Here is a 23048-nt window from a genome sequence, read left to right on the forward strand (position 1 = left end):
CTCCGCGGGGGGGGCGCCGGGGCCCCCGGCCTCAGGCCGCCTCTCTTCCTGTTTTCCAGCTGTCACGACCGGCGGGGGGACGCGCAGCCTTACCAGGTACCCGCGGGCCGGGCGCGGGCCGGAGGGGCCGGTGGGGCTGGCGGGGCCGGCGGGGAGGGAGGAGCCGCTACTCGAGCGCAGGCTTCGCGAGCCGCTGCAGGCCCTTCGGGGCCATGGCTCCGCGGCGCCCGCAGCCTGCGCTCGGCCCCCGCGGCGCTCGCCGGCGAGGTGTGGGCGCTCATCTTGACAGGTGACTGGAGGAAGCGCAGCTCCGCGTGGCGAGCGGAGCTCTTCTCGGCCGGGCGGGGCCGGACTCGGGCCTCTGGGCGGGAGGGACTCGGTGGGGCGAGGCGCGGGGGCCTTTGGAGGCACGCTCCTTTGTAGCGGGGCGACGAGAAGTTGCCGGAAAGGTGTCCAGAGTAGACGCGAGGCCGGGGCGAGGCTGCCGACGGGTTTGCGACTCCTGGGCGCGCGGTGGAGCGCTCTCCCTTCACAGTTTGTTTTCGGGGCGGTTAAGTGCATTGCTAGTGGAAGATGGCGCTTTTGTTCCTGCTGGAGTTGAGGTCTTTGGGTGTTGGGGCAGCCGCTGTAAGTAAGGAAGGTGCTTCTAGTGTGTGCCTGTGGCGGCTGCACGTAAACCTGTAATTTAAAATAAAAAAAAAAAAAGTCCTGGTAGAAGTGGCCCCTGGTTCCGGTGGTGGGGCGGGTCTCAGACATGGTTGGCAGCGCTCAGATGACACTAGAAGGAAATACTTTGTGTCTGATCCCTTACCGGGTAGGAGAGCAGGTTTCTAAGCTGACGGTTGTGTTACTGGCCAGCATGATTTGTTAAAAGCCCAAGTTAAAAACCCTAGGCCCCCTGATGTGCAAAACAGTGTTCATTAGTTTGCATAAGTCAGAGGTCAAACCCTGTTGAGCCGGGCCCTCCAAAGTATAATTGATGATGCGCTTTGAAAGACTGCCATGTCGTGGTTGTCTCAGATACGTTATTGCGAGGGAGTTCCATTAAGTTCCGCCGTGATAGGTCAGAAATACCAGCCAGCGATTCTGCCTCTTAAAATTATTTCCCACACCTGGAAGAGCAGTGAAGTCAGGTCTCAAATGCTTTACGTGCGTGAATCCAAGAATGGAGAAAGTGATGCTTTTGTTTTGTTAGATTGCAGAAACCTGTGCATGCTTGCTTGTATTTTGTGTCTAGCGTAGCAGTTGCTGAGCAAAAACGGGATGACGGTAGTACTCTCCTTTAGATTAAACTTTCTGATTCGCAGAAAAATTTGTTGAGTTAATTTACCAAAGTGTCTGATTTCTTGTATTTACAAGATAATTAGTGGAGTGGACCTTTTTTTTTTGAACCTGGTATTTTGATTTGTATGAGGAGCCTTACAGTAACTCTTAGGCATTTAGGTCTTGTCTGAATAACTTAAAGACAGAATTGGAAAAGGAAACTTTAATTTTCTTGATACAAATTCATAAAACTGAATGAAGTTAATATGCCAAGTTTTACGATAGAACTAACCCAGAAAGTTGAGTTCAATGTTTTAATTCTCTTATTTTTGGGGGGGTCATGTTTTACAGGCACTTAAGTATTCATCGAAGAGTCACCCCAGTAGCGGTGATCACAGACATGAAAAAATGCGAGACGCCGCAGATCCTTCACCACCAAATAAAATGTTGCGGAGATCTGATAGTCCTGAAAACAAATATAGTGACAGCACAGGTCACAGTAAGGCCAAAAATGTGCATATTCACAGAGTTAGAGAGAGGGATGGTGGTGAGTAGCTTTTTTGTTGACGCTTTCACGTTTGTTTTTTTTGATAATTCTGTATAAAACAAAAGGTGTCAGTCATGTTTCCAGCTTGCAGACGTTACTGCATGGTTATGTCATCAGAATATTTTATTAATTTATCTGATTCCCAAACAAGTGATGTAGAGATAACAGATGCTGACCTGAGCATCCAAAACTGGACTCCAGTAGGTGATAATTAGAGAATGCATTTATGAATGTAGCCTACCAGTACTTTATTAATGGTGAGGAAATGCAGGACGTTTTTCCAAGAAAGGAACTTTCACCTCTTCAAGTAAAGATTTCAGTTTATTTGGCTTGGTTTATTTTGAGATCCTTGTTTCTGCTTGAATTTTTTTTTTTTTTTAAGGAGTTCAGCCGTGTCTCCTAATGGTAAAGTACGAATTTAAAAATTTAGTAGGTATTTTGAGACAGTTCACAGGTTAAAAAAATCATTTGTGATTCAGAAAATTTTTCTTAAGTTTTTGCTGTGAACATTTAAATGAGATTTTACCTCCTCCCTAGGATCTTATTAATGTAACTTCTATATTTATTCACATATTCACCTTGTTAAAAGTTAGCATCAGGGGTGTTACCCTTCGGCTGTTCCTTTGCCTCAAGTACTTTGTGGTAGGTGGAAGGCTGAGAAAAAGTTAACAAACTCTTAACTGTTTTCAGGTTTAATGTGGCCAAAATTTACCAAAATAATCAGATTTCATGTCTAAAGGATACATTGGGGGTTAAACCAATTTCGCTGAGGCAATTAATCTCTATTTTTCCCTGCTATAAGATCTTAAATTGTTTAATAGATAACGTGTTCGAAATAAATACACCCTATTGATTGTGCTTTTGTAAACTTCTAAGGAAACTCGGTAGAGTCTCACACGGCTTTCTGATTTTCAATGAGCTTCTCAATATTTTGCTTATTTCAAAAAAAAAAAAAAAATCCTGCATCTTCTGGTCCTCTTTTTTGCCTCCTAGGGTAGAAGTCAGCTCTCCTCAGCATGGTGAGATATTAGAAACTTTGGCCTCCTCTGTATATAATTGCCGGGTTGAGGAAATTAATAATGGTCAGGAGATTGCATTGAGGTGGAATGTTTGGATGGTTATTGAACGGGAGGGGAATATAGTTCTCCATTGAATATAGTATAGCTTTGTGCTACTTACACAGATAACCTATATATTTGTAAGTAACAGCAGATGGGTTTGGTTATTTAGCGTTACAAGTTCTTGGACAGAATTACTTAAACTATTAACGTTTTTAATTTTGTGGATAAATTTTCATAGTGTATGTGTAGTCAAGATGATTCTATTACCAACCACTCTTCTGTAGTGGATTTTATTTCAAATGTTAGCTCTTAGAAGGCAGTACTGTTTGCACCGTATTTTGTTTTATCTTTAAAATTTTGGTGACTGTGACTAAATAGGATGTGGCATCTCATCTCCTTATGGATAAGTATCCCAGGTTCTCTTCTAGTGATTATGATCTGGTTAATCTATCATGTATCCCCAAATCCAGGAAGGAGGTCATTTTAAGTACTCTAGGAAACTTGACTTCTGTAAATGCTTTCATACATTTACAGTGAACCATGCCTGGTAAATTCTTTTACAGGTGAAATAATCCCAAGAACATTTTGTTGCTCATTCATTCAGCAAACATTGGGCATCTGCTGTGTGTCAGCAGTTGTGTGGTATTCCTGGAAGTAATGCTAAGGATGTGATCCTGGCCTTGAAGCTATTCTTAAAGGCGCTTACTCTGGAGAGCTGGTGGTGGTGGTCTAGCTGCTTGCTTTTTCTATACTTTTTCTTTCTTCATTTTGATTTTAGTTTTCCTTCCTGTGTGTAGTCCAGATAGCTCTTGTTTGCTTTTAGTTTCCTTTTTATTTGCATCTGCTTGCTGATGGTTCTTTAGCTCCATTTGTAAAGAAACTTATTTTTCTGATCTAGTCACTTGCTCAGTTAAACCCCACTTTCTGATTTGCTTTCTTAGCTGTTTGCTTTTCTTTCTCTGGAGACTTTTAACTAATACTAACTTCATCCCTGACTGTGTCATCTCTCATGTACCTGGCTACCATATTACTTTACACTAGGTAGGAATAATAATACCATAAAATCAGATTTACATTCTTGAGCTCAGAGTGCATCTTTGATGTTAATTCTGTGTTTTAAAGATGTGAAGTGGTGATTCTTCCCTCAGTTAATACTGATATATTTAGTCATTATACTTTGACTCCAGGTGTGGCTTTTTTTTCCCCTTGCTAATGAGAGTTTGAAACTGAGATTTTAAAGGGAATATGTAATTTTATTACAGGCATTTTTATTCCCTGAGATTTTTATCTTTAAATAAATATGAATTCAAATATATTTAGATAAATGTTCACATAACAGTCAAAACCATTATCCAAAGTGAAATGCAAGTGAGTTGGATTATCTGTGCACTAAGCATTTGTAAGTAACAACTTCATGTAAGAACAGGTTACTATATTTATTGAACTAATTTCAAATTGATTTTTATTTTAGGATTTGAAAAAATCTAATAATTTTAATAAGTATCTAATTTAAGGATGTGTGTGCCCTCCCTCCCAAAAAAATGGGGCTTTACTGGCATCTGTCCACATAACAGCATATTTTCTTTCAGTAATTTACTAGATTTCTTCCATGGCACCTTGGATTTCCTTGAAAAGTGCCAATTCAGAATAATATATAAAATGACTTGAAGGTATATCATAAAAAGTCAGAAAGCAGGGATTGAGGAGGATCGTCACTCAGAAATCTGCAGCTAAAAAGGATTTATTCCAGCTTAGTATATGCAGTTAAAAGAATTAGAGGTTTTTATCCTGTAGGATTTATGAAAGGGAATGTAGATTATCTGTCGTAATTAAGGGAAATTATGTGACATTATAACTTACCTAAGAGATTGTTTAACTTGGTGGAATAAGTTATTTTTATATATTCCCTGATCTATTAGGAAAATATCTTTTGTTTAAAAATAACCAAAAACAAGAATCTTAAGGTACACTGGATTTGTTTTTATAGCTTAGACATGTTTTTAAAGGTGCCTCTTACGTCCCCCCACCTCAGAAGTATGACAGTACAATACTGGTTGAACTTGTACTTCTGTGGAATTTTAAAACTCTTTCCATTTCGTTAAAGTATGTTTTTCTTTAACGAAGCTAGTTCTGAGGATAATTTTACCAAGTAACTTTAAGAATGTTGATGGTACAAATGAGTTAAGGAATGAAAGATATCTTTACGAGGATTCTGTAAAGCTGTTCCACAAAACTTCAGCCTCTTGGGGGTTGTCCCATTTTTCTCATCATCCCTCTAAGAATTAACTGTCAGAAACATACTTGTTAGAAACATCTTTTTGGGGGAGATAGCTTAGCTCAATTGGTTAATTGAAAAATACTCTTATCAGTTCCCTGATTTGTGGGACTTACAGTGATTTTGCACAGCTTTTTAGTTAGCATTCAAATACCTTTGAGTACAAAGGAAAAATTTCCCTTAGTGGTTACATTTCTAAAGATTTTACAGTTTTTAGCTGCATAATGAAAGCTTTTATTAATTTTTTGTCATTTAGCTATATCTGGAGAAATTTGGAAATGTATTTAATATAGTTGTCAAATGACAGTTCCTGTAACATTTGAAGGAATTGTTCAGTTGGGAGTATTTGGGGATAATTGGTGTTTTTATAGTTACTAAAGTATAATTTAGTAATATTTTAGTATTTTCACATTAAATAATACACTGATAATTGCATAGTATGGTCTTACGGTTATTCATATAACTTTACATTTGGAATAAAACGAAATATGCTGTGCATTTGTAATGTTGAAAAGTACTATAAAAATGAACAGTCTCATTTGATCCTCATTGACCTTGGAAGGTAGATAGTACAGATAGTATCCCTGTATTACAGTTTATAGATGAGGGAAGATTTACTTTTATGAAAGGAACCCATAGTGACAGATTAGTCTAGAAATTAGTCCTCTCTACTCTGGTAACTTGTGTACACTGTTGGAGATGAAACATTCAGGCATATTTGAACTTTATTTGGTGTGTGTTTATTATATTACAAATCAGTATAAAGATGACTTGACTTGTATCTTAATGCTCTGGATACATCTTAACAAATTATAGTAGGGTATCAACATCAGGGCATTGACAGTGGTACTGTGTGTGTGTGTGTGTGTGTGTGTGTGTGTGTGTGTGTGTGTGTATGGTGTGTTTGTGTGTAGTTCTAGACCAGATGATCATGTTAGTGTACTTTTAAAAATAAGTTTTAATGGGAAAGCTTGCCAATTTTACTAGGAAGAAGCCAGTTTTCTCAAGTTAAGCCCTCGTATACAGAGGATTGTTTTCAAAGCAACTTGGAAATTTCATACAGAATCTAAAATTTACTGATACTTGAATTAAGTGTTTTTCTGTCTAGTGAAAATAGATAAGTATTACCTATTTTTATTGGTCTAGTGTATGTATAGTAAGGTAATAAACTAGGCAGATAGGTTTGCATTGGGTTTCCATAGGTCGGTTGAAAAAGATCACAGGAAATAGGTATTCCATTTCAAGAGGAACAGAGTAGGGTTGGTGGATAAACAGTTTTACTATTTCAGTTCCTTTTAGGAATTTTAGGAAATACATGCTCTAAACATTTGTGCGTGTGTTTGAACACATACCATGTCATTTGTCTTGTAGTCATCACATTTTAACGTGTTTGTTATCCTTAAAAAGGTGGTTATTATGTATTTATGGTAGAATGGATTTCAATTTCACAATCAAAAATATTTTGGAATGGTTCACTGATCTTTTAAGGCAGTCTCAGTTGAACTGTTTTAGTTGTGCAAGATGTATTTAAAGTTCTTGGTGTAACATACTTAGGATTTCTGGTCCATAATTCACAGAAAATTTATATATTCTAGGTTGTCTTCCTCTTGAGGCTCTGTTTGTCTTATTCTGTTGTGCAGAATGGTTTTGATTTATGTAGTGAACCATTTTGTTTTGATGCTGGAAAGAGTGGAGCTAGCAATGAGCTGGGGTATCTTGGTAGAGATTCTGTACCTGGGATCACATCTGTACCTGGACTCTGCTTCTGCGACCCTGTGCTAAGAACTGGAGATATTGTTTGTCAGTCATTTCAAAACCAGTTATTTAGGGCTTGAAAATATATCCTGTGAAGACTCTCCTTTTTATGATTTATATGATGCTTCATAATCTCGAAAGCCCTTTTATGTTGTTTTTCACTTGGTCCCATAACCCATTGAATTAGGCTGATCAGGATTATTCTTGTTTTACAGATGAACATATAATCTAATTATTTAGCCTACTATTTATTGTTGAAAGTAAAAAGCAAGTCTTTTTGCTACACATAAAACCTTATCTCTACCTTAAAGTTGTACTCTAGCTGTAACCACATACTACAGATCTTCCTGGACTTACAGTGGGGTTACATCTCGATAAACCCATCAAAAGTTGAAAATATCGTAAGTTGGACATGGATTTAATACATGTAACCTACCTTAAATGTGCTTAGAACCCTTACATGAGCAAAATTATTTTGGGTGAAATCGTCTAACGCAAAGCCTGCTTTCCAGTGAAGTGTTGAATGTCGCGTGTAACTTACTGCTGTACTGAGGGTGAAAAGCAGGATGGCTGTAAGTGTAGGGGTGGTTCGCCTTCTAGTCACGTGGCTGACTGGGGATCCTGAGGGCGTACCCTACCACATGTGGCTCGCCTGAGAGAAGGGCAGAATTCAGAATTGCAAGTATGGTTCCATTGCCTGCCTGTTGGCTTCCACACCATTGTAAGGTCAACAAGTCCTAAGTCGAACCGTGGTAAGTCTGGGACCATCTGTACTTAAAACTGTTGTTCCCTCCCCCTCCTACCTGGACTCTGCAGGAGCCTCTTGAATGGTGTCCCACATCTTTTATGCTTCACACAGCACGTAGCCAGAGTAGTCCGGTGAAAACGACAGCTTACATCCCTGTCGTGCTCGAGACCCTCCCTTTACTGTGTTACTTGCCGAGGCCTGTAATAAGCCCTGTGTAATCTGGTGTCTGGGTACTTCTTTGGCCTCTTCCCCTTGTTTGTGCTGCTCTGTCCATACTGGCCTTGCAGCAGGTTTGTTCTTGTCTCAAGAGTTCTGCACATTATGCTCCCCGTTTCTGGGATGTTCACCTTTCTGTATGTCCCCCTGGTGCTGTCTCTCCAGTAGGGTGTCCGCTGAAGTGCCACCCTCGCCCAGAGGCCTTACCTGCCGTTCCGGTCACTCAGACAGCCGTCCTATCATCGCCTGTCCTTCCCACTGCTTTGTTCCTTCTTTGTACTTAGGTGACCTGATGTTACCGCCTTCTTGTCATTGTGTTACAGCACGTGTTCCTGGAAGTTACCGTGCTGTGCATAGTGCACCCCAGGGTTTATGCGGGGGGATGTGGGTGGGGCACAGGACTCCAAGAACACTGTCGGCGGCACGTTAGGAAGAGGGAGAGCCTCGCGAAGATCTTGCACAACTTTGTTAAACGGTCAAGGAGTACACTAACAATGCAGTAGATGCGGCATTTTACCTTGACGAGGACCTGAAGTTAGCAGCTTGTGGAAGGGTTGCATTTTGTGAGTTACTGTGAAGTGATGGAAGGGGCGTTATCTGAAATAACCCTTTGAAAATTGTCACCGACTGTGGATGGATGTGACCCATAACTCGGACGCTGAGCTGGGGTAGCTGGCAGGTATTAGAGGCATATGTGTGTGTGCCGTGAATCCCCGTGTAGCTTGGTCCAGCTGGGTGCAGCTCGTGTTTCTCCCGGGTGAAATTGCTTGTAGGTAAGTGGGGAAATCTGTGTCATGCTCAGGTAGTTTCCTGATAAATCAATAGTGCTCAAACAAATTTGCATTTTTCGAAAAAAAGTGTTATAGCAGGACTGACGGTTTTGCTTGTCCTCTGGAATATACTCCACCAGAACAGGGAGTAAATTTGTTCATGACTTTATCCCCTTGTATCCCTGTTGCCTAGAACAGTGCCTAACACCTTGGCAGATTTTAGTAAATGGGTAGATGAAAGACTGTTGCGATTGTCGAGATTGAAAGGGACGTGAGATTGTGGTTTTCTGGAATAGTGTTTCTCAGACGTGCACGTATGTGCTGAACATCTGGGGATCTTGCTAAAATGCATTTTCTAGTTCAGCAGTTCTGGGGTAGGGCCCAAGGGTCTGCCTTTTTAACAAGATCCCAGATGTTGCCATGTTGTTGGCTGCACGTGAGTGACGGGTCTTAGAGCAGCACCACCCAGTAGAAACAAAGTGAGCCACAAAGGCGAGTTTTCTAGTAGCGCAGTTGAAGTGAGCTTTAGTATATTTTATATAACCTGACGTATCCAAAATATTCTTATTTCAGCATGCACTGGATGTTTTAAAAACTATTAAGATTTTTTTTTTATAATCCTTTTTTTGTGCAAAGTCTGAAATCTGGTGTTTTACGCTTATAGCATATTTCAGTTGGGACCGGCCACATTTCCTGTGCCTACTTGCCACATGTGGTTAGTGGCTACTGAATTGGACAGCACAGGTCTGGAGAGTATGATCACCCTGTTGACCTATTTAGCTTAACACGTTTTCCTGTTTTTTTCTAAAGAAATTTTTTATCCGCTTGATTTCTGAAACAGCATCTTTATGCCGGGCAGGGTTGGAGTTAATGGGCCCTTGAACTGTATAGTGCTGCTTGTACTACAATTTTTCTTTGATAGTACAAATTTATTATAGAAAAGCTAGAAAATGCAGAGAAGGGGGAAAATGAAATCACCTCAGATCCTGTCGGTAGTTTTCATAGGACTCATTCTTGTGCCATAACATATGAGAAGGATCCTATACATGGCCTTTGCAGTTTTTATTAAAAATGGTTTCATATTATGGGGTTATTTGGCTTGTCTTTAGTATGTTTTCAGTGGATTCAGTAGACACTTGGTGTTGGCAGTATCAATCTGAGAGGAGTGACCAGGCATACTTTTAGTTAGTGCTCAGAGAGTGTGAATAATTACCTCTTACCCTTAACCAATGGGTGGAGCCATCTTTCAGTTAGATTTGTGTTTTAGTGCAGTCGCTGATACGTGTAGCTGCGTGCTGACTTCAGGCATGTCACTCGCTCTGTGTTTTTGTGTCCACTCCCTAGGATTGCTGTGGGATTGAATGAAAATTACAAACCTTGGAACACTTGTGAAGCATCTAGCCAAGTGCTCAGACTGTGACATAGTACATTATTATGTTTATTCTTATTCCTGTGACTGACGAGGAGTTGGTGTCAGACCAGCAACCCCAGTCTCAAGCTACTGCTTCTTTCTTCCTTCTTCCTTAGGAAGGACCATCCTGGGTATTTCACTTGCCAGGTGAGGAGTCTGATCGGTGAGAGTTACGTGAAGGGACTGCATGGCCATGCTAGCTTGTTACCTGCTCATATCCAGAGCTCTGCAGTTGAGAGATTTTTAGGATCGATGGAAGGGTAAACCAAAACACACATTTAGGGTAATTTCCCCAAATTTGGCTGTCTATTCAAATCATGTAGGGAGCTTTTAGAGCTAGAAGTTCCTGACTCCATCTGAATTATCATCAGTCAGAGCAGTGGGGGGCGGGTGGGGAGGGGAGACTAGAAAACTGAATTTTTAAATAAACACGGGTTTAATTTAAATACATGCAGACTGTAGACCTAGGGAGAGTATGCACAAGAGGGGGAACGCTGAGATGGACATGAAGGAATGTGAATTTTCTCGTTAGGAGTCTAGAAGTCAGAGTGGTTGTTTGCCAGATACTGTGTGCTTTCTTGAGTTTCAGAGAACTTTCTTCTCTGTCACCTTCTTTTCTGATGCACAGATAATAGTATAATTTGTATACAGTTACGCATTAAATAGCTCAGCATCCTGTGGCATCTAATGTAATAGCCATTGCTCCGGAGTAGAACTAATGCTGGGAAGTAGAGTTTTTAACCAGTATTAGCAGCTGGCCAGGCTCGCAGGATATGTTTGGGTCCTATCTGAAGCTGCCGCTCTTACTTAGATCGAGTGTCTCTGGCACACACACCCCCATTCCCGTGCAGTCAGGCTTTCCTGAGACAGCCCAGTTCTAAGCTTCATTTGGTTGTTGTTTCTGCGGAGAACAGAGCCTTGACCCGAGGTGGCGTGCGCAGGCTGACCTCAGGTGCTAGCAGACCGTCTTCCTGCAGTTGACCGTGAGGCGCAGAGCGGGCCTTCAGACGGTGTGGGGTTAGGGTGCCAGGCAGCACCCCCCGTAGCCGGTCTGTGTAAGACTTCACAGTCGAGAGTCCTTACCCGCCATTCTGCGTTTCAGATTCAACTAAGTTCAGCTTGTGTAGTGCTGTGAAATGTGTATATTGGGGAAGAAATCTGCCTGGAAGTGGACCAGTGCAATTCAAACCTGTGTTGGTCAAGGGTCAACTATAATTGCATTTTGAAGGAAACTTAGGATGAGCATGTTTGATGTATTTAGATAGCGCTAGTCCTTTGGTTTAATCTCTGATTACTTCTGAATTGTATGACGGTGTGCCTGAAGAGCATGGCATTGAGTTGGCATCTTCTGAAGGTTTTTGACCTGTACTGTACCCATAGAACTAGTCCTTTGTGGTAGCCAAAAAGCAATATGAGTAAAAGATGTTATTTTGGAATATTTTGGCTCAGATGAGAAGATCATGGTAAATATTTCTGCATTTAATAATGCATTTGTGAAGACTAAGTTTCCAGACTCTTCCAACTTCATAAAAGTACGTGCTGGTGGATTATGAAAACATTCATTGAAGCCCTGGGGAAAATATGGGCGTTGGAACACAGTAAGATAGGCTGTTAGAAGTGGTGTTCTCTACTGTCCCACAGCCTTTTCTGTGACGATGTGTTGCTGCTGCCTGTTGGCTCCTTATCAGGGTTTTAAAGCATTCGTCTTTAATACTCTATGCATAGAAATGAGTCTCGTTTATGATGGGATATTTAAGTTATAAAGAATATTCTTAAGGATTAAGTCACAAGGCTGTACTGTCTAAAGCTGTAGACCAACCTCAGTTTTGTATTTTAGTGTAATTATGGTAGTTCCTTTGTAATGTAACTTAAACGTCAGTGTTGATTATTTTGCAAAAGTAGACGCAAGGTACTTGGTCCCTCCAGATTTCCTCATCAATTTGATTTGGGCTAGATTTATTTTTATTTTATTTTTTTAAAAATTATTTATTTATTTATTTATTTTTGGCTGCGTTGGGTCTTTATTTCCGCGCGTGGGCTTTCTCCAGTTGCGGCGAGCGGGGGCCACTCTTCATCGCGGTGTACGGGCCTCTCACTGTCGCGGTCTCTCCCGTTCCGGAGCACAGGCTCCGGACGCGCAGGCTCAGCGGCCATGGCTCACGGGCCCAGCCGCCCCGCGGCATGTGGGATCTTCCCGCACCGGGCCACGAACCCATGTCCCCTGCACTGGCAGGCGGACTCTCAACCGCTGCGCCGCCAGGGAAGCCCCTGGGCTAGATTTATTTATTATTACCTTGACAAGGAGTTGGGTGAGTCCCTGATACTGACTCTCATAATTTAGGGATGTTCTTGATCTTGGGAAGAACAGGCTTTAAAATGTAGCACTCATTTTAGTATTTAAATGTCAAACTGTTATTTTTAGTGCAGAGATAGGGAATTACTGTTTACTTTATGTATTAGTTGATTTTCATTTTCATTAAGTATGGTCTCCTTAGAGCAGGAGAACTACTGGTGGCTCTTCCTGCTCGCTGTTCAGTTGGACTTTTGTCAGCACCATGTCGTTATTAGTTCAGGGGATGACACACTGTTCACAACTTCCCCTTGTGTCCTTGCAGATGGGCACGCTGTACAGTTAGGCTTTGAGGTTGTCCTTTTGTGTGCTGATGCGGGGCACGTTAGCCAACCTTTGTTTGTATAAAGCCGTGTATTGATAGCACTGCTTGTTGTACTATAGATTTGAGGTGATTAGGATTTGGATTAAGATGGTAGAAGTAGAATTTAAAGAGGATTGCAGTTGATATGTGTATTTTGAGGGCAAAACAGATTTCTGGTGTCAAATCTAGATAGATAGGTTTGGACGTGTATTTGCCATTGGGTGACCTCTTTATTGCTCTTACAATCTTCTTTGGGAACCGTCTCAAAACGTCACTAATATAGAATCTTCTGGTTCCTACTTTGATAATGTAGAATGGATTGACATGTAAATTTTGCAAACTTTGCTGCTTTGTTCATATTACATAGATTTTAATGTAGAGTTATTGAGTGATTTCATTTTAATTCAGGCCTAAAGGTGATTTCAGTTTTGATTTTCCCTTTTTTTTTTGTAAGTCCAGGAGTATTTAGAAGTGTGCCTTCAGATTTCTAAATGAATGTTGTAAATTGGTATTTTAAAAATTATTTGGCTTCTTGTTATTCGAATTTTATTGGCCTTCTGGAATTAGATTTTTTTCTCGTTATCTCAGAATACTTTAATTACAGGAGATATTTTTGAGATGTTTAAAAATAATGTATTTTTCTCTTCGGTACAAAGAACTGTTTAGATCAAGTTCTTTAATTCTGTCGTGCATTACTGTGTAATAGAAATTCTTTTATTCTTAATGTTTACTTGATCTGTTTCCTGACAGGTGAGAAAGGTTTCCAGCATGATAGTTGATTTCACTTCTTATTTTTTAAAAACATTTTTTCCTTTATGTTTACATAAAGATTCATAACTATTATTTTTTAACGGGTTGTAATCTGAGGCTTTGCTATGCCCAAACATGTCTTCATTTTGTTTCTATACATGGAGAAGGATCTTTTGGCTAGATTAAAATCATTTTTCCTTGAATCTTTTAAAATTTTATTTAATTTTTTTTGAAGCTACTTTTTTTTTTGAAGCTACTTCTAAATTGATTGCTATTCGTAGTTGCAGATGAGAAGTCCACGTCAAGCCTAGTTCTTTTTCTATAGGTAGCTTAACCCATTATGATGCATGTGTCTCACTTTCCTCTACTCTCCCACCCCTAGCTTGAGAGTCTAGGATTTCTCCTTCACCAGTCTCTCCTTGTTAAGTGTGGTCCTTTTTTTTTTTTTTTTTTTTTTTTGGTACTTCTGCTTAGGGCTGTTTTAGCCCGAGGATACCCCTTAGAAATTAGAAAGGGTCATTCCCTCTCCTCCTCCTGCCACCCTCCCCCTCTTTTTTAAAAATTGTTTCTGACTCTTCTCCTTTTGGGGTTTGTGTTAGATGTGTTTTGGTTCTGTTCTTCTTGTCTCTTGCTTAGTAAAAAGTAGGTGTTTGGGGCTTCCCTGGTGGCGCAGTGGTTGAGAGTCCGCCTGCCGATGCAGGGGACGCGGGTTCATGCCCCGGTCTGGGAGGATCCCACATGCTGCGGAGTGGCTGGGCCCGTGAGCCATGGCCGCTGTGCCTGTGCTCCGCAACGGGAGAGGCCACAGCGGTGAGAGGCCCACGTACCGCAAAAAAAAAAAAAAAAGGTAGGTGTTTGGATACTTTTTGAATGAGAGTACATTGTACTCTGGGGAGAAGAATCCCATGGCAGGTTCTCCTGGTGCCATAATTATAGTGAAAGCTGTGTTCATTTTGTACACCTGTTGAAAGTTTTATTTTGGATGATTTAATTTTTAAATAACTTATTGTAATTTGATGACTGATTCAGTAGAAATACTCTTGAGATTTTATATTATATTCTAGTTTTTCCCATGTCAAGTATGTGTCCTCAGAAAGTTTTCTGTCTGGGTTTGGTTTATCTCTTCCATGTTAGTGGTCTCCTCATACGTTTGCTGTTTGAAGTTGTCCATTCATATTTGGGAAGGAGAGTCTAGGTTAGTTACCCACTATCCCAAAGAACGTTTGTGTAGTTGACCGTGTTCAGTATCTGAGCTCTCCAATATGGTAGCCACTAGCCACGTGTGCCTATTGAATACTTGAAATGTGGCTAATGCAACTAAGAAGTTTCAGTGTTTTAAAATTTAAATTTAGGGGCTTCCCTGGTGGCGCAGTGGTTGGGAGTCCGCCTGCCGGTGCAGGGGACATGGGTTCGTGCCCCGGTCTGGGGGGATCCCGCATGCCGCGGAGCGGCTGGGCCCACAGGCCGTGGCCGCTGGGCCTGCGCGTCCGGAGCCTGTGCTCCGCAACGGGAGAGGCCACAGCAGTGAGAGGCCCGCGTACCACAAAAAAAAAAAAAAAAAAAATTTAAATTTAGCCCATTGCTGTTATGGTGTCTTTCTGTAATACTGAGATTTCTCTTTTCGCAGTTGCTAATAATCTCTTGGTTGCCAAGTCCACTGAAAACCTTCCAGTCTTTCTTTTGCTTGAGTCCTTTGAAGTGATTTCTGCTACCTTATTGATAGTTTTTTGATTTTTCATTATGCTGTCTTTCCTTTCCATGCTGCTGTTACAAGCTCTTCCTGAGCTCTGAGTCTCATTTATCTGTACTGACACATTAGTGTTTTCTGCGTCAGTGTCCTTGCTGCGCACCCTCTCCTTGGATTTCTAGGTCCGCGTACCTTTTTGCTCATAAGGCATGTTTCATGTGACGTTCCTAACTTGAGTATTCTCTGTCTTGGTTAGTACTTGGAAAGTTATCCTTGATTCCTTTTCCTTTCCTTTCCTCCTGTGTTTAGGAGGAATCCTAGACCTCGTGGAGGCTCTAAATCTAAGCACATTACATAGGAGCAACATGACTGTGCAGATCTGGGAGTTTTCCTCCCTGCTTCCTCATATGCCTACCTGGGTGGTCTTCCTGCCTGGTATACATAGGGGACACTGAGGTGAAAAGAAACTGCTGTTATGTTCATGCTGGAAAGTTGGCATCTCAGAATAGAGTTTCTGCTTGTAAACATAGCTAGAAAATTTGAAGAATTGAAAATCTTCCGAGTCACCGTGGCCAAGAGTCCAAACTTTTCTCAGCACCCCCTCTTCTTTCTCTCTACTACAGTCGCGTAGAAACTACTTGCCCGGTCCTAGAACATCATATACTTTTGTCCCCCTTGTATGTGTTTTTCACAGCCAAAACTGTCCTCTCACTACTCCTACCCCACCTTGTTTTTCTTGGCAAACCTCTTAATCCTTCCGGATCCCAGTTCTTGTATTGTATGAAGCCTTCCTTGAACCTATTTCTCCTACAGTTCCTATCCAGTGAATTGTAATTGTTCACATAAGTGGTTTGTCTACTCTAAGCTCCTAGAAGGCAGAGACTGTGTTTTAATTTTAACTGTATCAGGGCCTAGCATATAAATATAGGTGCTCAGTACTGTTAAACTTACATGCCATTTTACATACCTAGTACATGTGAGAAATGGGTGAGTGGTAGTAAACCTCAGTTTGTTTTCAGGTGCATTTACTATTCTAGAATTCTTAGGTTGGATTGAAGTTGCTTTTGTACTGTTTGTGAAGGAAGAAAACAGTTTATTCACATTTTCAGGAAATTATCTAAATAAACTTTAAAAAAAATTGTGTATAGGGCTTCCCTGGTGGCGCAGTGGTTGAGAGTCCGCCTGCCGATGCAGGGGATGCGGGTTCGTGCCCCGGTCCGGGAGGATCCCACATGCCGCGGAGCGGCTGGGCCCGTGAGCCATGGCCGCTGAGCCTGCGCGTCTGGAGCCTGTGCTCCGCAACGGGAGAGGCCACAACAGTGAGAGGCCCACGTACCGCCAAAAAAAAAAAAAAAAAAAATTGTGTATGGTAATTGGTATGTTAATTCCAATACATTATTGCCAGTTCTTTTAAGTCACCTTCATAGTTAGACTGCTATTATTTGCCTTATGATAAACTATAATATACTATATTTCATTTGAATAATGACATTTAAAACTTTACAGACTCTTTACTAATGTTTTTACTGTTCCTTTTGGAAATCGTTTCTCAAATCCTTTTAAATTCATGTACCACTGACTATTTAAGGAGATCTTACACTTTTACTTTCTATGATATATTTAGGCAGAACAATAAGGTGAGTTTTTGTTCTTTTGTAGGGCTTTTTTTTTTTGGTTGTTGGGCTTTTTTTCCCAAATTTCCTTATATTTGAATATTCAATAAGGTTTTTCAAGCTTACTGAAATTAAGAATTTCCCCGAAATTCTCACATGTGGTGCTCCATTTCTTTGACCCTTGAGAATTACTGCTCTAATTATTTTTAATTAGTGATTCATTGTGTTGTGATTTTATTCCTAAGAGTGACTAAAATGTTAACTGAAGATCATTTTTTATCAGCAAAAAAAAGAATGCAACTATAACATGGCATACTTTGGCTCTTGACAGTAAAATTATGACTTTTAAAAGTAAACTCATTTAAAGAACATAGACTATTTCAGTCCAGCAGTGGCTCAGTTGAAATCTTTTGGGGTTGAATTCACATCTTGTTGAAAATCAAGAGCCATAGTAACAGATCGATCTTTATTTCTCTTAAGTCCCATTTTGTTTTCTATCTGAAACAGTGTTAAACAATATTAGCCAACTTTTCTCCTACCTTAGTTACCAGTATTTTCACTGAATTATTAGTTATTTTTAATAATCAAACACATCTTCAATGATTAAAGAATTGGCCTCAGATATTTGAGTGAATATACTCTAGGCTCTCAAAGGAGGAGTACTTAAGAGTACGTGTAAGAGTTTTCATCTTTGGAGACTCCTTAAGGTGAATGCTTTAAAGGTTCCTATCTTCTTTTCTGTATGTGTGTATTCTAATGTTTATTATCTTTTTAAAGATCATCACATAATTTATCACCTTTCCAATTTTTTCTCTCAATGTTTATTCGTAAGGATATGTGTGGTTTTTAAAAAGCTATCTTCTGGCTTAAAAGCACCAGTTTATTTTTGTGATGTTGGAATAGTGTATCATCATGTTTTCTCCTCTTGTCAGGTGGAGAAAATCAGGCTTGTTGGTCAGAGTGGTGCCTAAGTTGGGTTTGTTAGCCGTCTCTTTTTGGACATACTAGATATTCCCTCTCTGTAACCTTTCAGTATCACTAAGACCGCTGTCAGTGGAGGAAGGCCAGGAAGCATATGGGGACCTTCTGTTTTGTGTTCTGCAGTGTTATTTCAGAAGACGCTTATTGGGTGGCATTTGGGTTTTTAATACACATGTCAAAGCATCGTGTTAAAGAACTACTACCAAGTAAAATTTGAAACCTAAAAAAAAGAAAATGTTGAATCATAGAGCCAGAACTCTTTGAATATTGACTGGATTATAATTGTAAGGAAGTTCCTTTTTTTGGGTTTGGATATGTGTATCTCTTAGGATGGCATGCTGTTAAGAGATAGAGAGCATTGTAACTTGGTAACAAGGATTAGGGTGAGAAAATTGTAAGGTGAAAGAGCACCAGTCTTGAGGCCTGGATGTTGTAGTTTTTGTTTGCTGCTTCTTAGCTTTTTGACTATGGGCAAATCATGTAATTTTTTGACTGCTTTCTTTTTCCTTCCCCTTTTTTAAACAAGGTTGAATTTGATAATCTCCAAGGTCCTGTCCAAATAAATGGCTTGAAATGTGTGCAGGAGAACCTTATGAATTTTTGTGCTTTAATTTATGCTTTCAGATATTTGCTGTGTGTCTGTCCTGCCATTGCATGGTAACCAAAACTCTCTCCCTGCCAGAAGTGTATGTATGGCTTCTTTTGTTTGTGTGGGGGACCTTTGGAATATTTCTCTCCAGTGTTCATGTTGTATTTTCATCACTGTATATAGAGAAGGATAGAACAGCATGATAGTTTCCTCTGCCTTCATTAAGTTTAAGTTGGGAAATAAGGCTGAGACTTTTCAAGACTATTATAAACAGAAGCCCTAAAGTTTTCACTGTATGGTATATACTTTAAAAATCATTTTTGTTTATGTAAAAAAGTGATTTAGTTTGTGGCCTTGTCAATACAGCTTCCAATTTAAGTCTTTAAGTTGCCCACTAAATATAGTATTCATTTTTTTGCTTTGTCGGGAAATACTCATTTTGACTCTTGAGATGCCGAGTATTAAGTATTTTAAACTTACTCTGTTGGTCAAATACCATTTTCTGGTGGATTTACTTTTAAAAAGGGAAGAAATACTGATTTCTTATTTCAGAAATTCTTGTGTATTCTTTATTCTTTGTATTCTTTGTTCTATGTATTCTAGTGTATATGTTCTTTTGGACATACAGCTTTTTCTGGTTTTTACTTAATAGATGAGATACTTACAAAATTATAAAACAAAGGTGTCATGAAATTATATAGAGCGCCATTTAAGGTTAAGGGAAGAGTCATTCCTGGTCTTTTAAGTTTAAAGTATGTAAGTAGAGTGTACATGTTAATACCTAAATTTGGCGATTTGTTTTTGGTGAAAATGAATTTTTCAAAATGCAAATAATCTAGCTTGGGTAAGTATTTTTTTGTAATGCTGTGTTAGGTTAACTGTGTAATGGAATAAGCATTGAGGTGTGGGTGAAATATCCCGGTTGTCCATTTAACTGCAGCTTGGTTTCCTTTCCTTTGCTTCGCTCTTGACTTTCTTAATGCTGTCATCCTCCCTTACCCCCAGTATCCACTTACTGACTCGCTTAGATATTGCCTCTGAAATAGCTCTTGAATCTTACTCATTTTTTTCTAGCTGGGATCGTGATTCCCCTCTTGCCTAAATTAAAGCAGTGGTCTCCTGTCCCCTCCTCTCCCCAGTTCATTATCCACACTGCAGCCAGAATCACCTTCTAAGAAAAGCACATTTGCTCATTCTTTATGAAAAAATCTTTGTCTCCTCAGTGCCCTTCAGGTAAAGCACAAATGTTTCAGTGAACACCTTGCTGCATCTCTCTGTGTCTAGCCCTCCTGTAGTTCTCTGAAGCTAATTGAGATCTGTCACACATGGGTAACTTACACGTGCTGTTTCTTTCTAGAATACTGTCTCTCCCCCACTCCCCTTTGCCTCCTTAATTCCTTCCTGTTTTTCAGGCTTCAATTTAGAGGTCGCTTCTCTAACCTCCCAATCTCCAGTCTAGGTTAGTTAGCACATCTGTTATCTCAGGAAACACTTTATTTATGATGGTTATATTGTAGTGTCCAAAACTGAGCTGCTAATTTTCCCCTCTCAAACCTGCTTTTCCCAAACCTGCTTTTCCCAGTCGTCTGCATTTTGATAAGCAGAAACTATAGCCTCCCAGTTGCTCAGACCAATAATCTTGAGCCTCCTAACCGGTTTTTCTGCTTTCCTACCTTCTGACTCTTCAGTTTATTCTCAGGGCAGCAGACCCTCTCGAATGTCCTTAACAATGGCCCGCAGGTCCCGTGTGTGATTTGTGACTGCAGCATTCTGCAGGTTGGTGCACATAAAAGTTGGACAACCACTGCTCTGTGCTGTATGAATGATGGAGTCCCATGGTGAATCCCATGGAATGTTAGTGGCAGAAAGTCTGGGGGAAGCTTTAACTTGAAATCTTATAACCCTTAAAAATGTTTTAAATATATTTAAAACTTTAAAGAACTATAAGTTAAAACTTTGATACTAAGCGAACATGAGCCCTTTAAGTCTGCAGAAGTAGCCTTCATTTTCTCCTGGAAGCAAGTGTGACAAACTTTGGGGCTGAATAGGATCCAGTTGGAGTCGTCAGCACTCACACGCCTTCTAATTCTTAATGACACTTTGTCTCTAGTGTCTCACACTAGAGAACTTTGGAATAACCTGTGATTCAAACTGTGTTTGAGTCATATGTACAGTGTAAAGATTTTTACAGACCTCTGCTTTCTAGGCAAATGTCTCTTCTATCTTAGTGCTTTTGTTGCATCAGAAAATTTCAGGTATTTGTTACAGTAGTTGTGGACTGTTTTACACTAGCACTCAGCTTTTGGCCTGGATGTGAATGGGTTATTTTGGGTTGTAGAAGGCTATGTGTTTCCTGCCTGCCAGCAGTAGTTTCCTTAAATGAAAACTTCGCATTTTTGTCATTAAATGTATAACAGTTTTAAGATGGAGATTGAAAAAAAAAAAAAAAAAAAAAAAAAAAAAGAGGGGCTTCCCTGGTGGCGCAGTGGTTTGGGCAGGCTGCCGGAGCTGGAGGGTCCTCAAACAGTACTGGGTCCAAGACCCCCACTGTCCAGACACAGTGGGAAATCAGGGCCTCTTCTTGGGGATGAATCCAGATGGTTTCTTCATTCAGAGAAGAAAGAATGAGTAGAACCCGTTAACTGCTTCTAGACTGTAAAGTGTATGACCTCAAAAGGCAAAATACGCCTTTCAATGACGGTTGTACTATAGTCACTCCTGCATTTCTGGTGTTTTGTAAAAAAAAAAAAAAAAAAAAGATGGAGATTGTCCTAAACATTTGAGACTGTAATTGCATAAGTCAAGATTATTTAACTTGAAACAGTCTTTTTCTAATAAAAGCAGGTGGTTATCTATACCCTGAGGTGTTCAGAAATTAACTTGAGTACCTGTGTTATCAATTAATAAACTCTTGGGTAGCGGTCCTCAACCTTTGTGGCACCAGGGACTGGTTTCATGGAAGACAGGTTTTCCACGGGACGGGGGAGGGGAGCGATGGGGGGCGGCAGACCGGTACCGGTCCGTGGCCTGGGGGTTGGGGGCCCCGCTCTGAGGCATAATTTAATGCATTTTCAGTGCCAGTAAAAATCACGTTGAGGCAATGTAACAACAGTATTATAAAACTGTATTAATGTTATACATTATCATTACCTATATTAAGGATATGAGATTTAGCAAGCTTGGGTCTTTAGAGATGAAACTTCTGTGAAATTATTTCTCCTCATTTTTTTTCCTGCTGCCACTTACTTTGTTCTCCAGTGTTATGCACAACAAACTACCTTGATAAATATTTATTTGGCTGTGTCGGATCTTAGTTGCGGCACGTGGGATCTTCATTGCTGCACACAGGATCTTTAGTTGTGGCATGCAGACTCTTAGTTGCAGCATGCATGCAGGATCTAGTTCCCTGATCAGGGTTCAAACCCGGGCCCCCTGCATTGGGAGTGCGGAGCCTTAGCCACTGGACCACCAGGGAAGTCCCTATAAATATAAATTGTAAGAAGTTTTATGTAAGTGAACCAACCTAGGTAAGTTCACAGTTTTCCATTTTTCTTGGCTCACGTTACTGCACTTTACTGTGTCAGGGACTGCAATTGCTGATAATTAGTGAAGGCAAGTAAGATAATGAGTTTGCTTCAGAATCAGTAAAATCTGGTGTGCTCAAGGAGTTCAGGGAATCCATCCCAAGGTGGGGCTGTCCTGGGGAATAAAGACACTCTACAAAGAGTAGAACATAATTTTTATACACTGTAGGCTTTTTAGTTGATATAATAGGCAGGCACCTAGAAGTCAAAGGTTGATTAGAAGAGAAAGGTGAGAAGATAACAGAAAACTGTAGAGTGAAGAATGTGTAGTAGTACACATCCACCAAGGTGAATTTATTGATATAACAGGTGGAACGTGTAAGGTAGAAGACCATTGGGGGAGCATGATATTCCCCTGAGACACTGGTAGAGTACACGTAAATATATGAGCACCTCCTATGTGCCAGGCACTGTGGATATTGCAGGTAGTTAAATCTGCCCTCACAAAGCTCACACTCTCTTGGGAGAGAGAGATAATAAACTGATAATATATGAGTTAGAGAAAAGTGCTTGCTGCCTTGCAGAAAATAGAGATGAATAAGAGGAAATAAGATAATCTTGGGAAGTTGGGGCTGCTTGATGGAACTGTTGGAAGTAGGGGAGGTAGGCATATGAATATAGGATGAAGGAAGTACATTCTAGAAGGGTAAGTGTCAAGGCCTTCTGGTGAGAGCATGTTTGATGTGTTGGAGAAACAAGATATAACCACCAGCGTATGAGAGTGGGAGGTGGCAGGAGATGGCCTCAGAGAGGCAGCAGGGCCCATTGTGTAGGCCTCGCAGGGGATGGGGATGGAGGGGATGCTGGCTTATGCCCTGAATAAGGTGAAGAGCCATTGGAGGACATGGAGTCGCTTAGTCCATGTGAATAAGAGAAGCCGGATCACATGGAGTGCAGAGTAGAGGGTGGCCTTAGCTTGGGCATTAACAGTCCATTGATAGTAAGTAGGGGTATGTGTGTGTACACTACTCTAATATATACAGATTATTATTTACCATTTACTTACTTAGAGCTGGAGAGAGCACTGCCGTACCTTTTTTTTTTTTTTTTTTTTTTTTTGCAGGTACGCGGGCCTCTCACTGTTGTGGCCTCTCCCGTTGCGGAGCACAGGCTCCGGACGCGCAGGCTCAGCGGCCACGGCTCA

General features: G+C 40.6%; 1 protein-coding gene across 5 annotated transcripts in view; it reads left to right on the forward strand.

Moving 5' to 3' along the window:
• Positions 1-23048, forward strand: part of WAC (WW domain containing adaptor with coiled-coil) — an 86474-nt gene that overhangs the window by 849 nt on the left and 62577 nt on the right. For 3 of the 5 annotated variants that reach the window (XM_028495771.2, XM_024116420.3, XM_024116418.3), the window contains exons 2-3: positions 60-96; positions 1615-1810. In XM_028495771.2, coding sequence (XP_028351572.1) covers positions 1672-1810 — 139 coding nt within the window. In that variant the 5' untranslated portion in view covers positions 60-96; positions 1615-1671. The remainder of the gene's footprint in view (positions 1-59; positions 97-1614; positions 1811-23048) is intronic. The other 2 variants (XM_028495772.2, XM_024116419.3) reach the window with 1 other exon arrangement.

The sequence above is a fragment of the Physeter macrocephalus genome, chromosome 11 (assembly GCF_002837175.3).
Source record: "Physeter macrocephalus isolate SW-GA chromosome 11, ASM283717v5, whole genome shotgun sequence".
NCBI classification, from domain to species: domain Eukaryota; kingdom Metazoa; phylum Chordata; class Mammalia; order Artiodactyla; family Physeteridae; genus Physeter; species Physeter macrocephalus.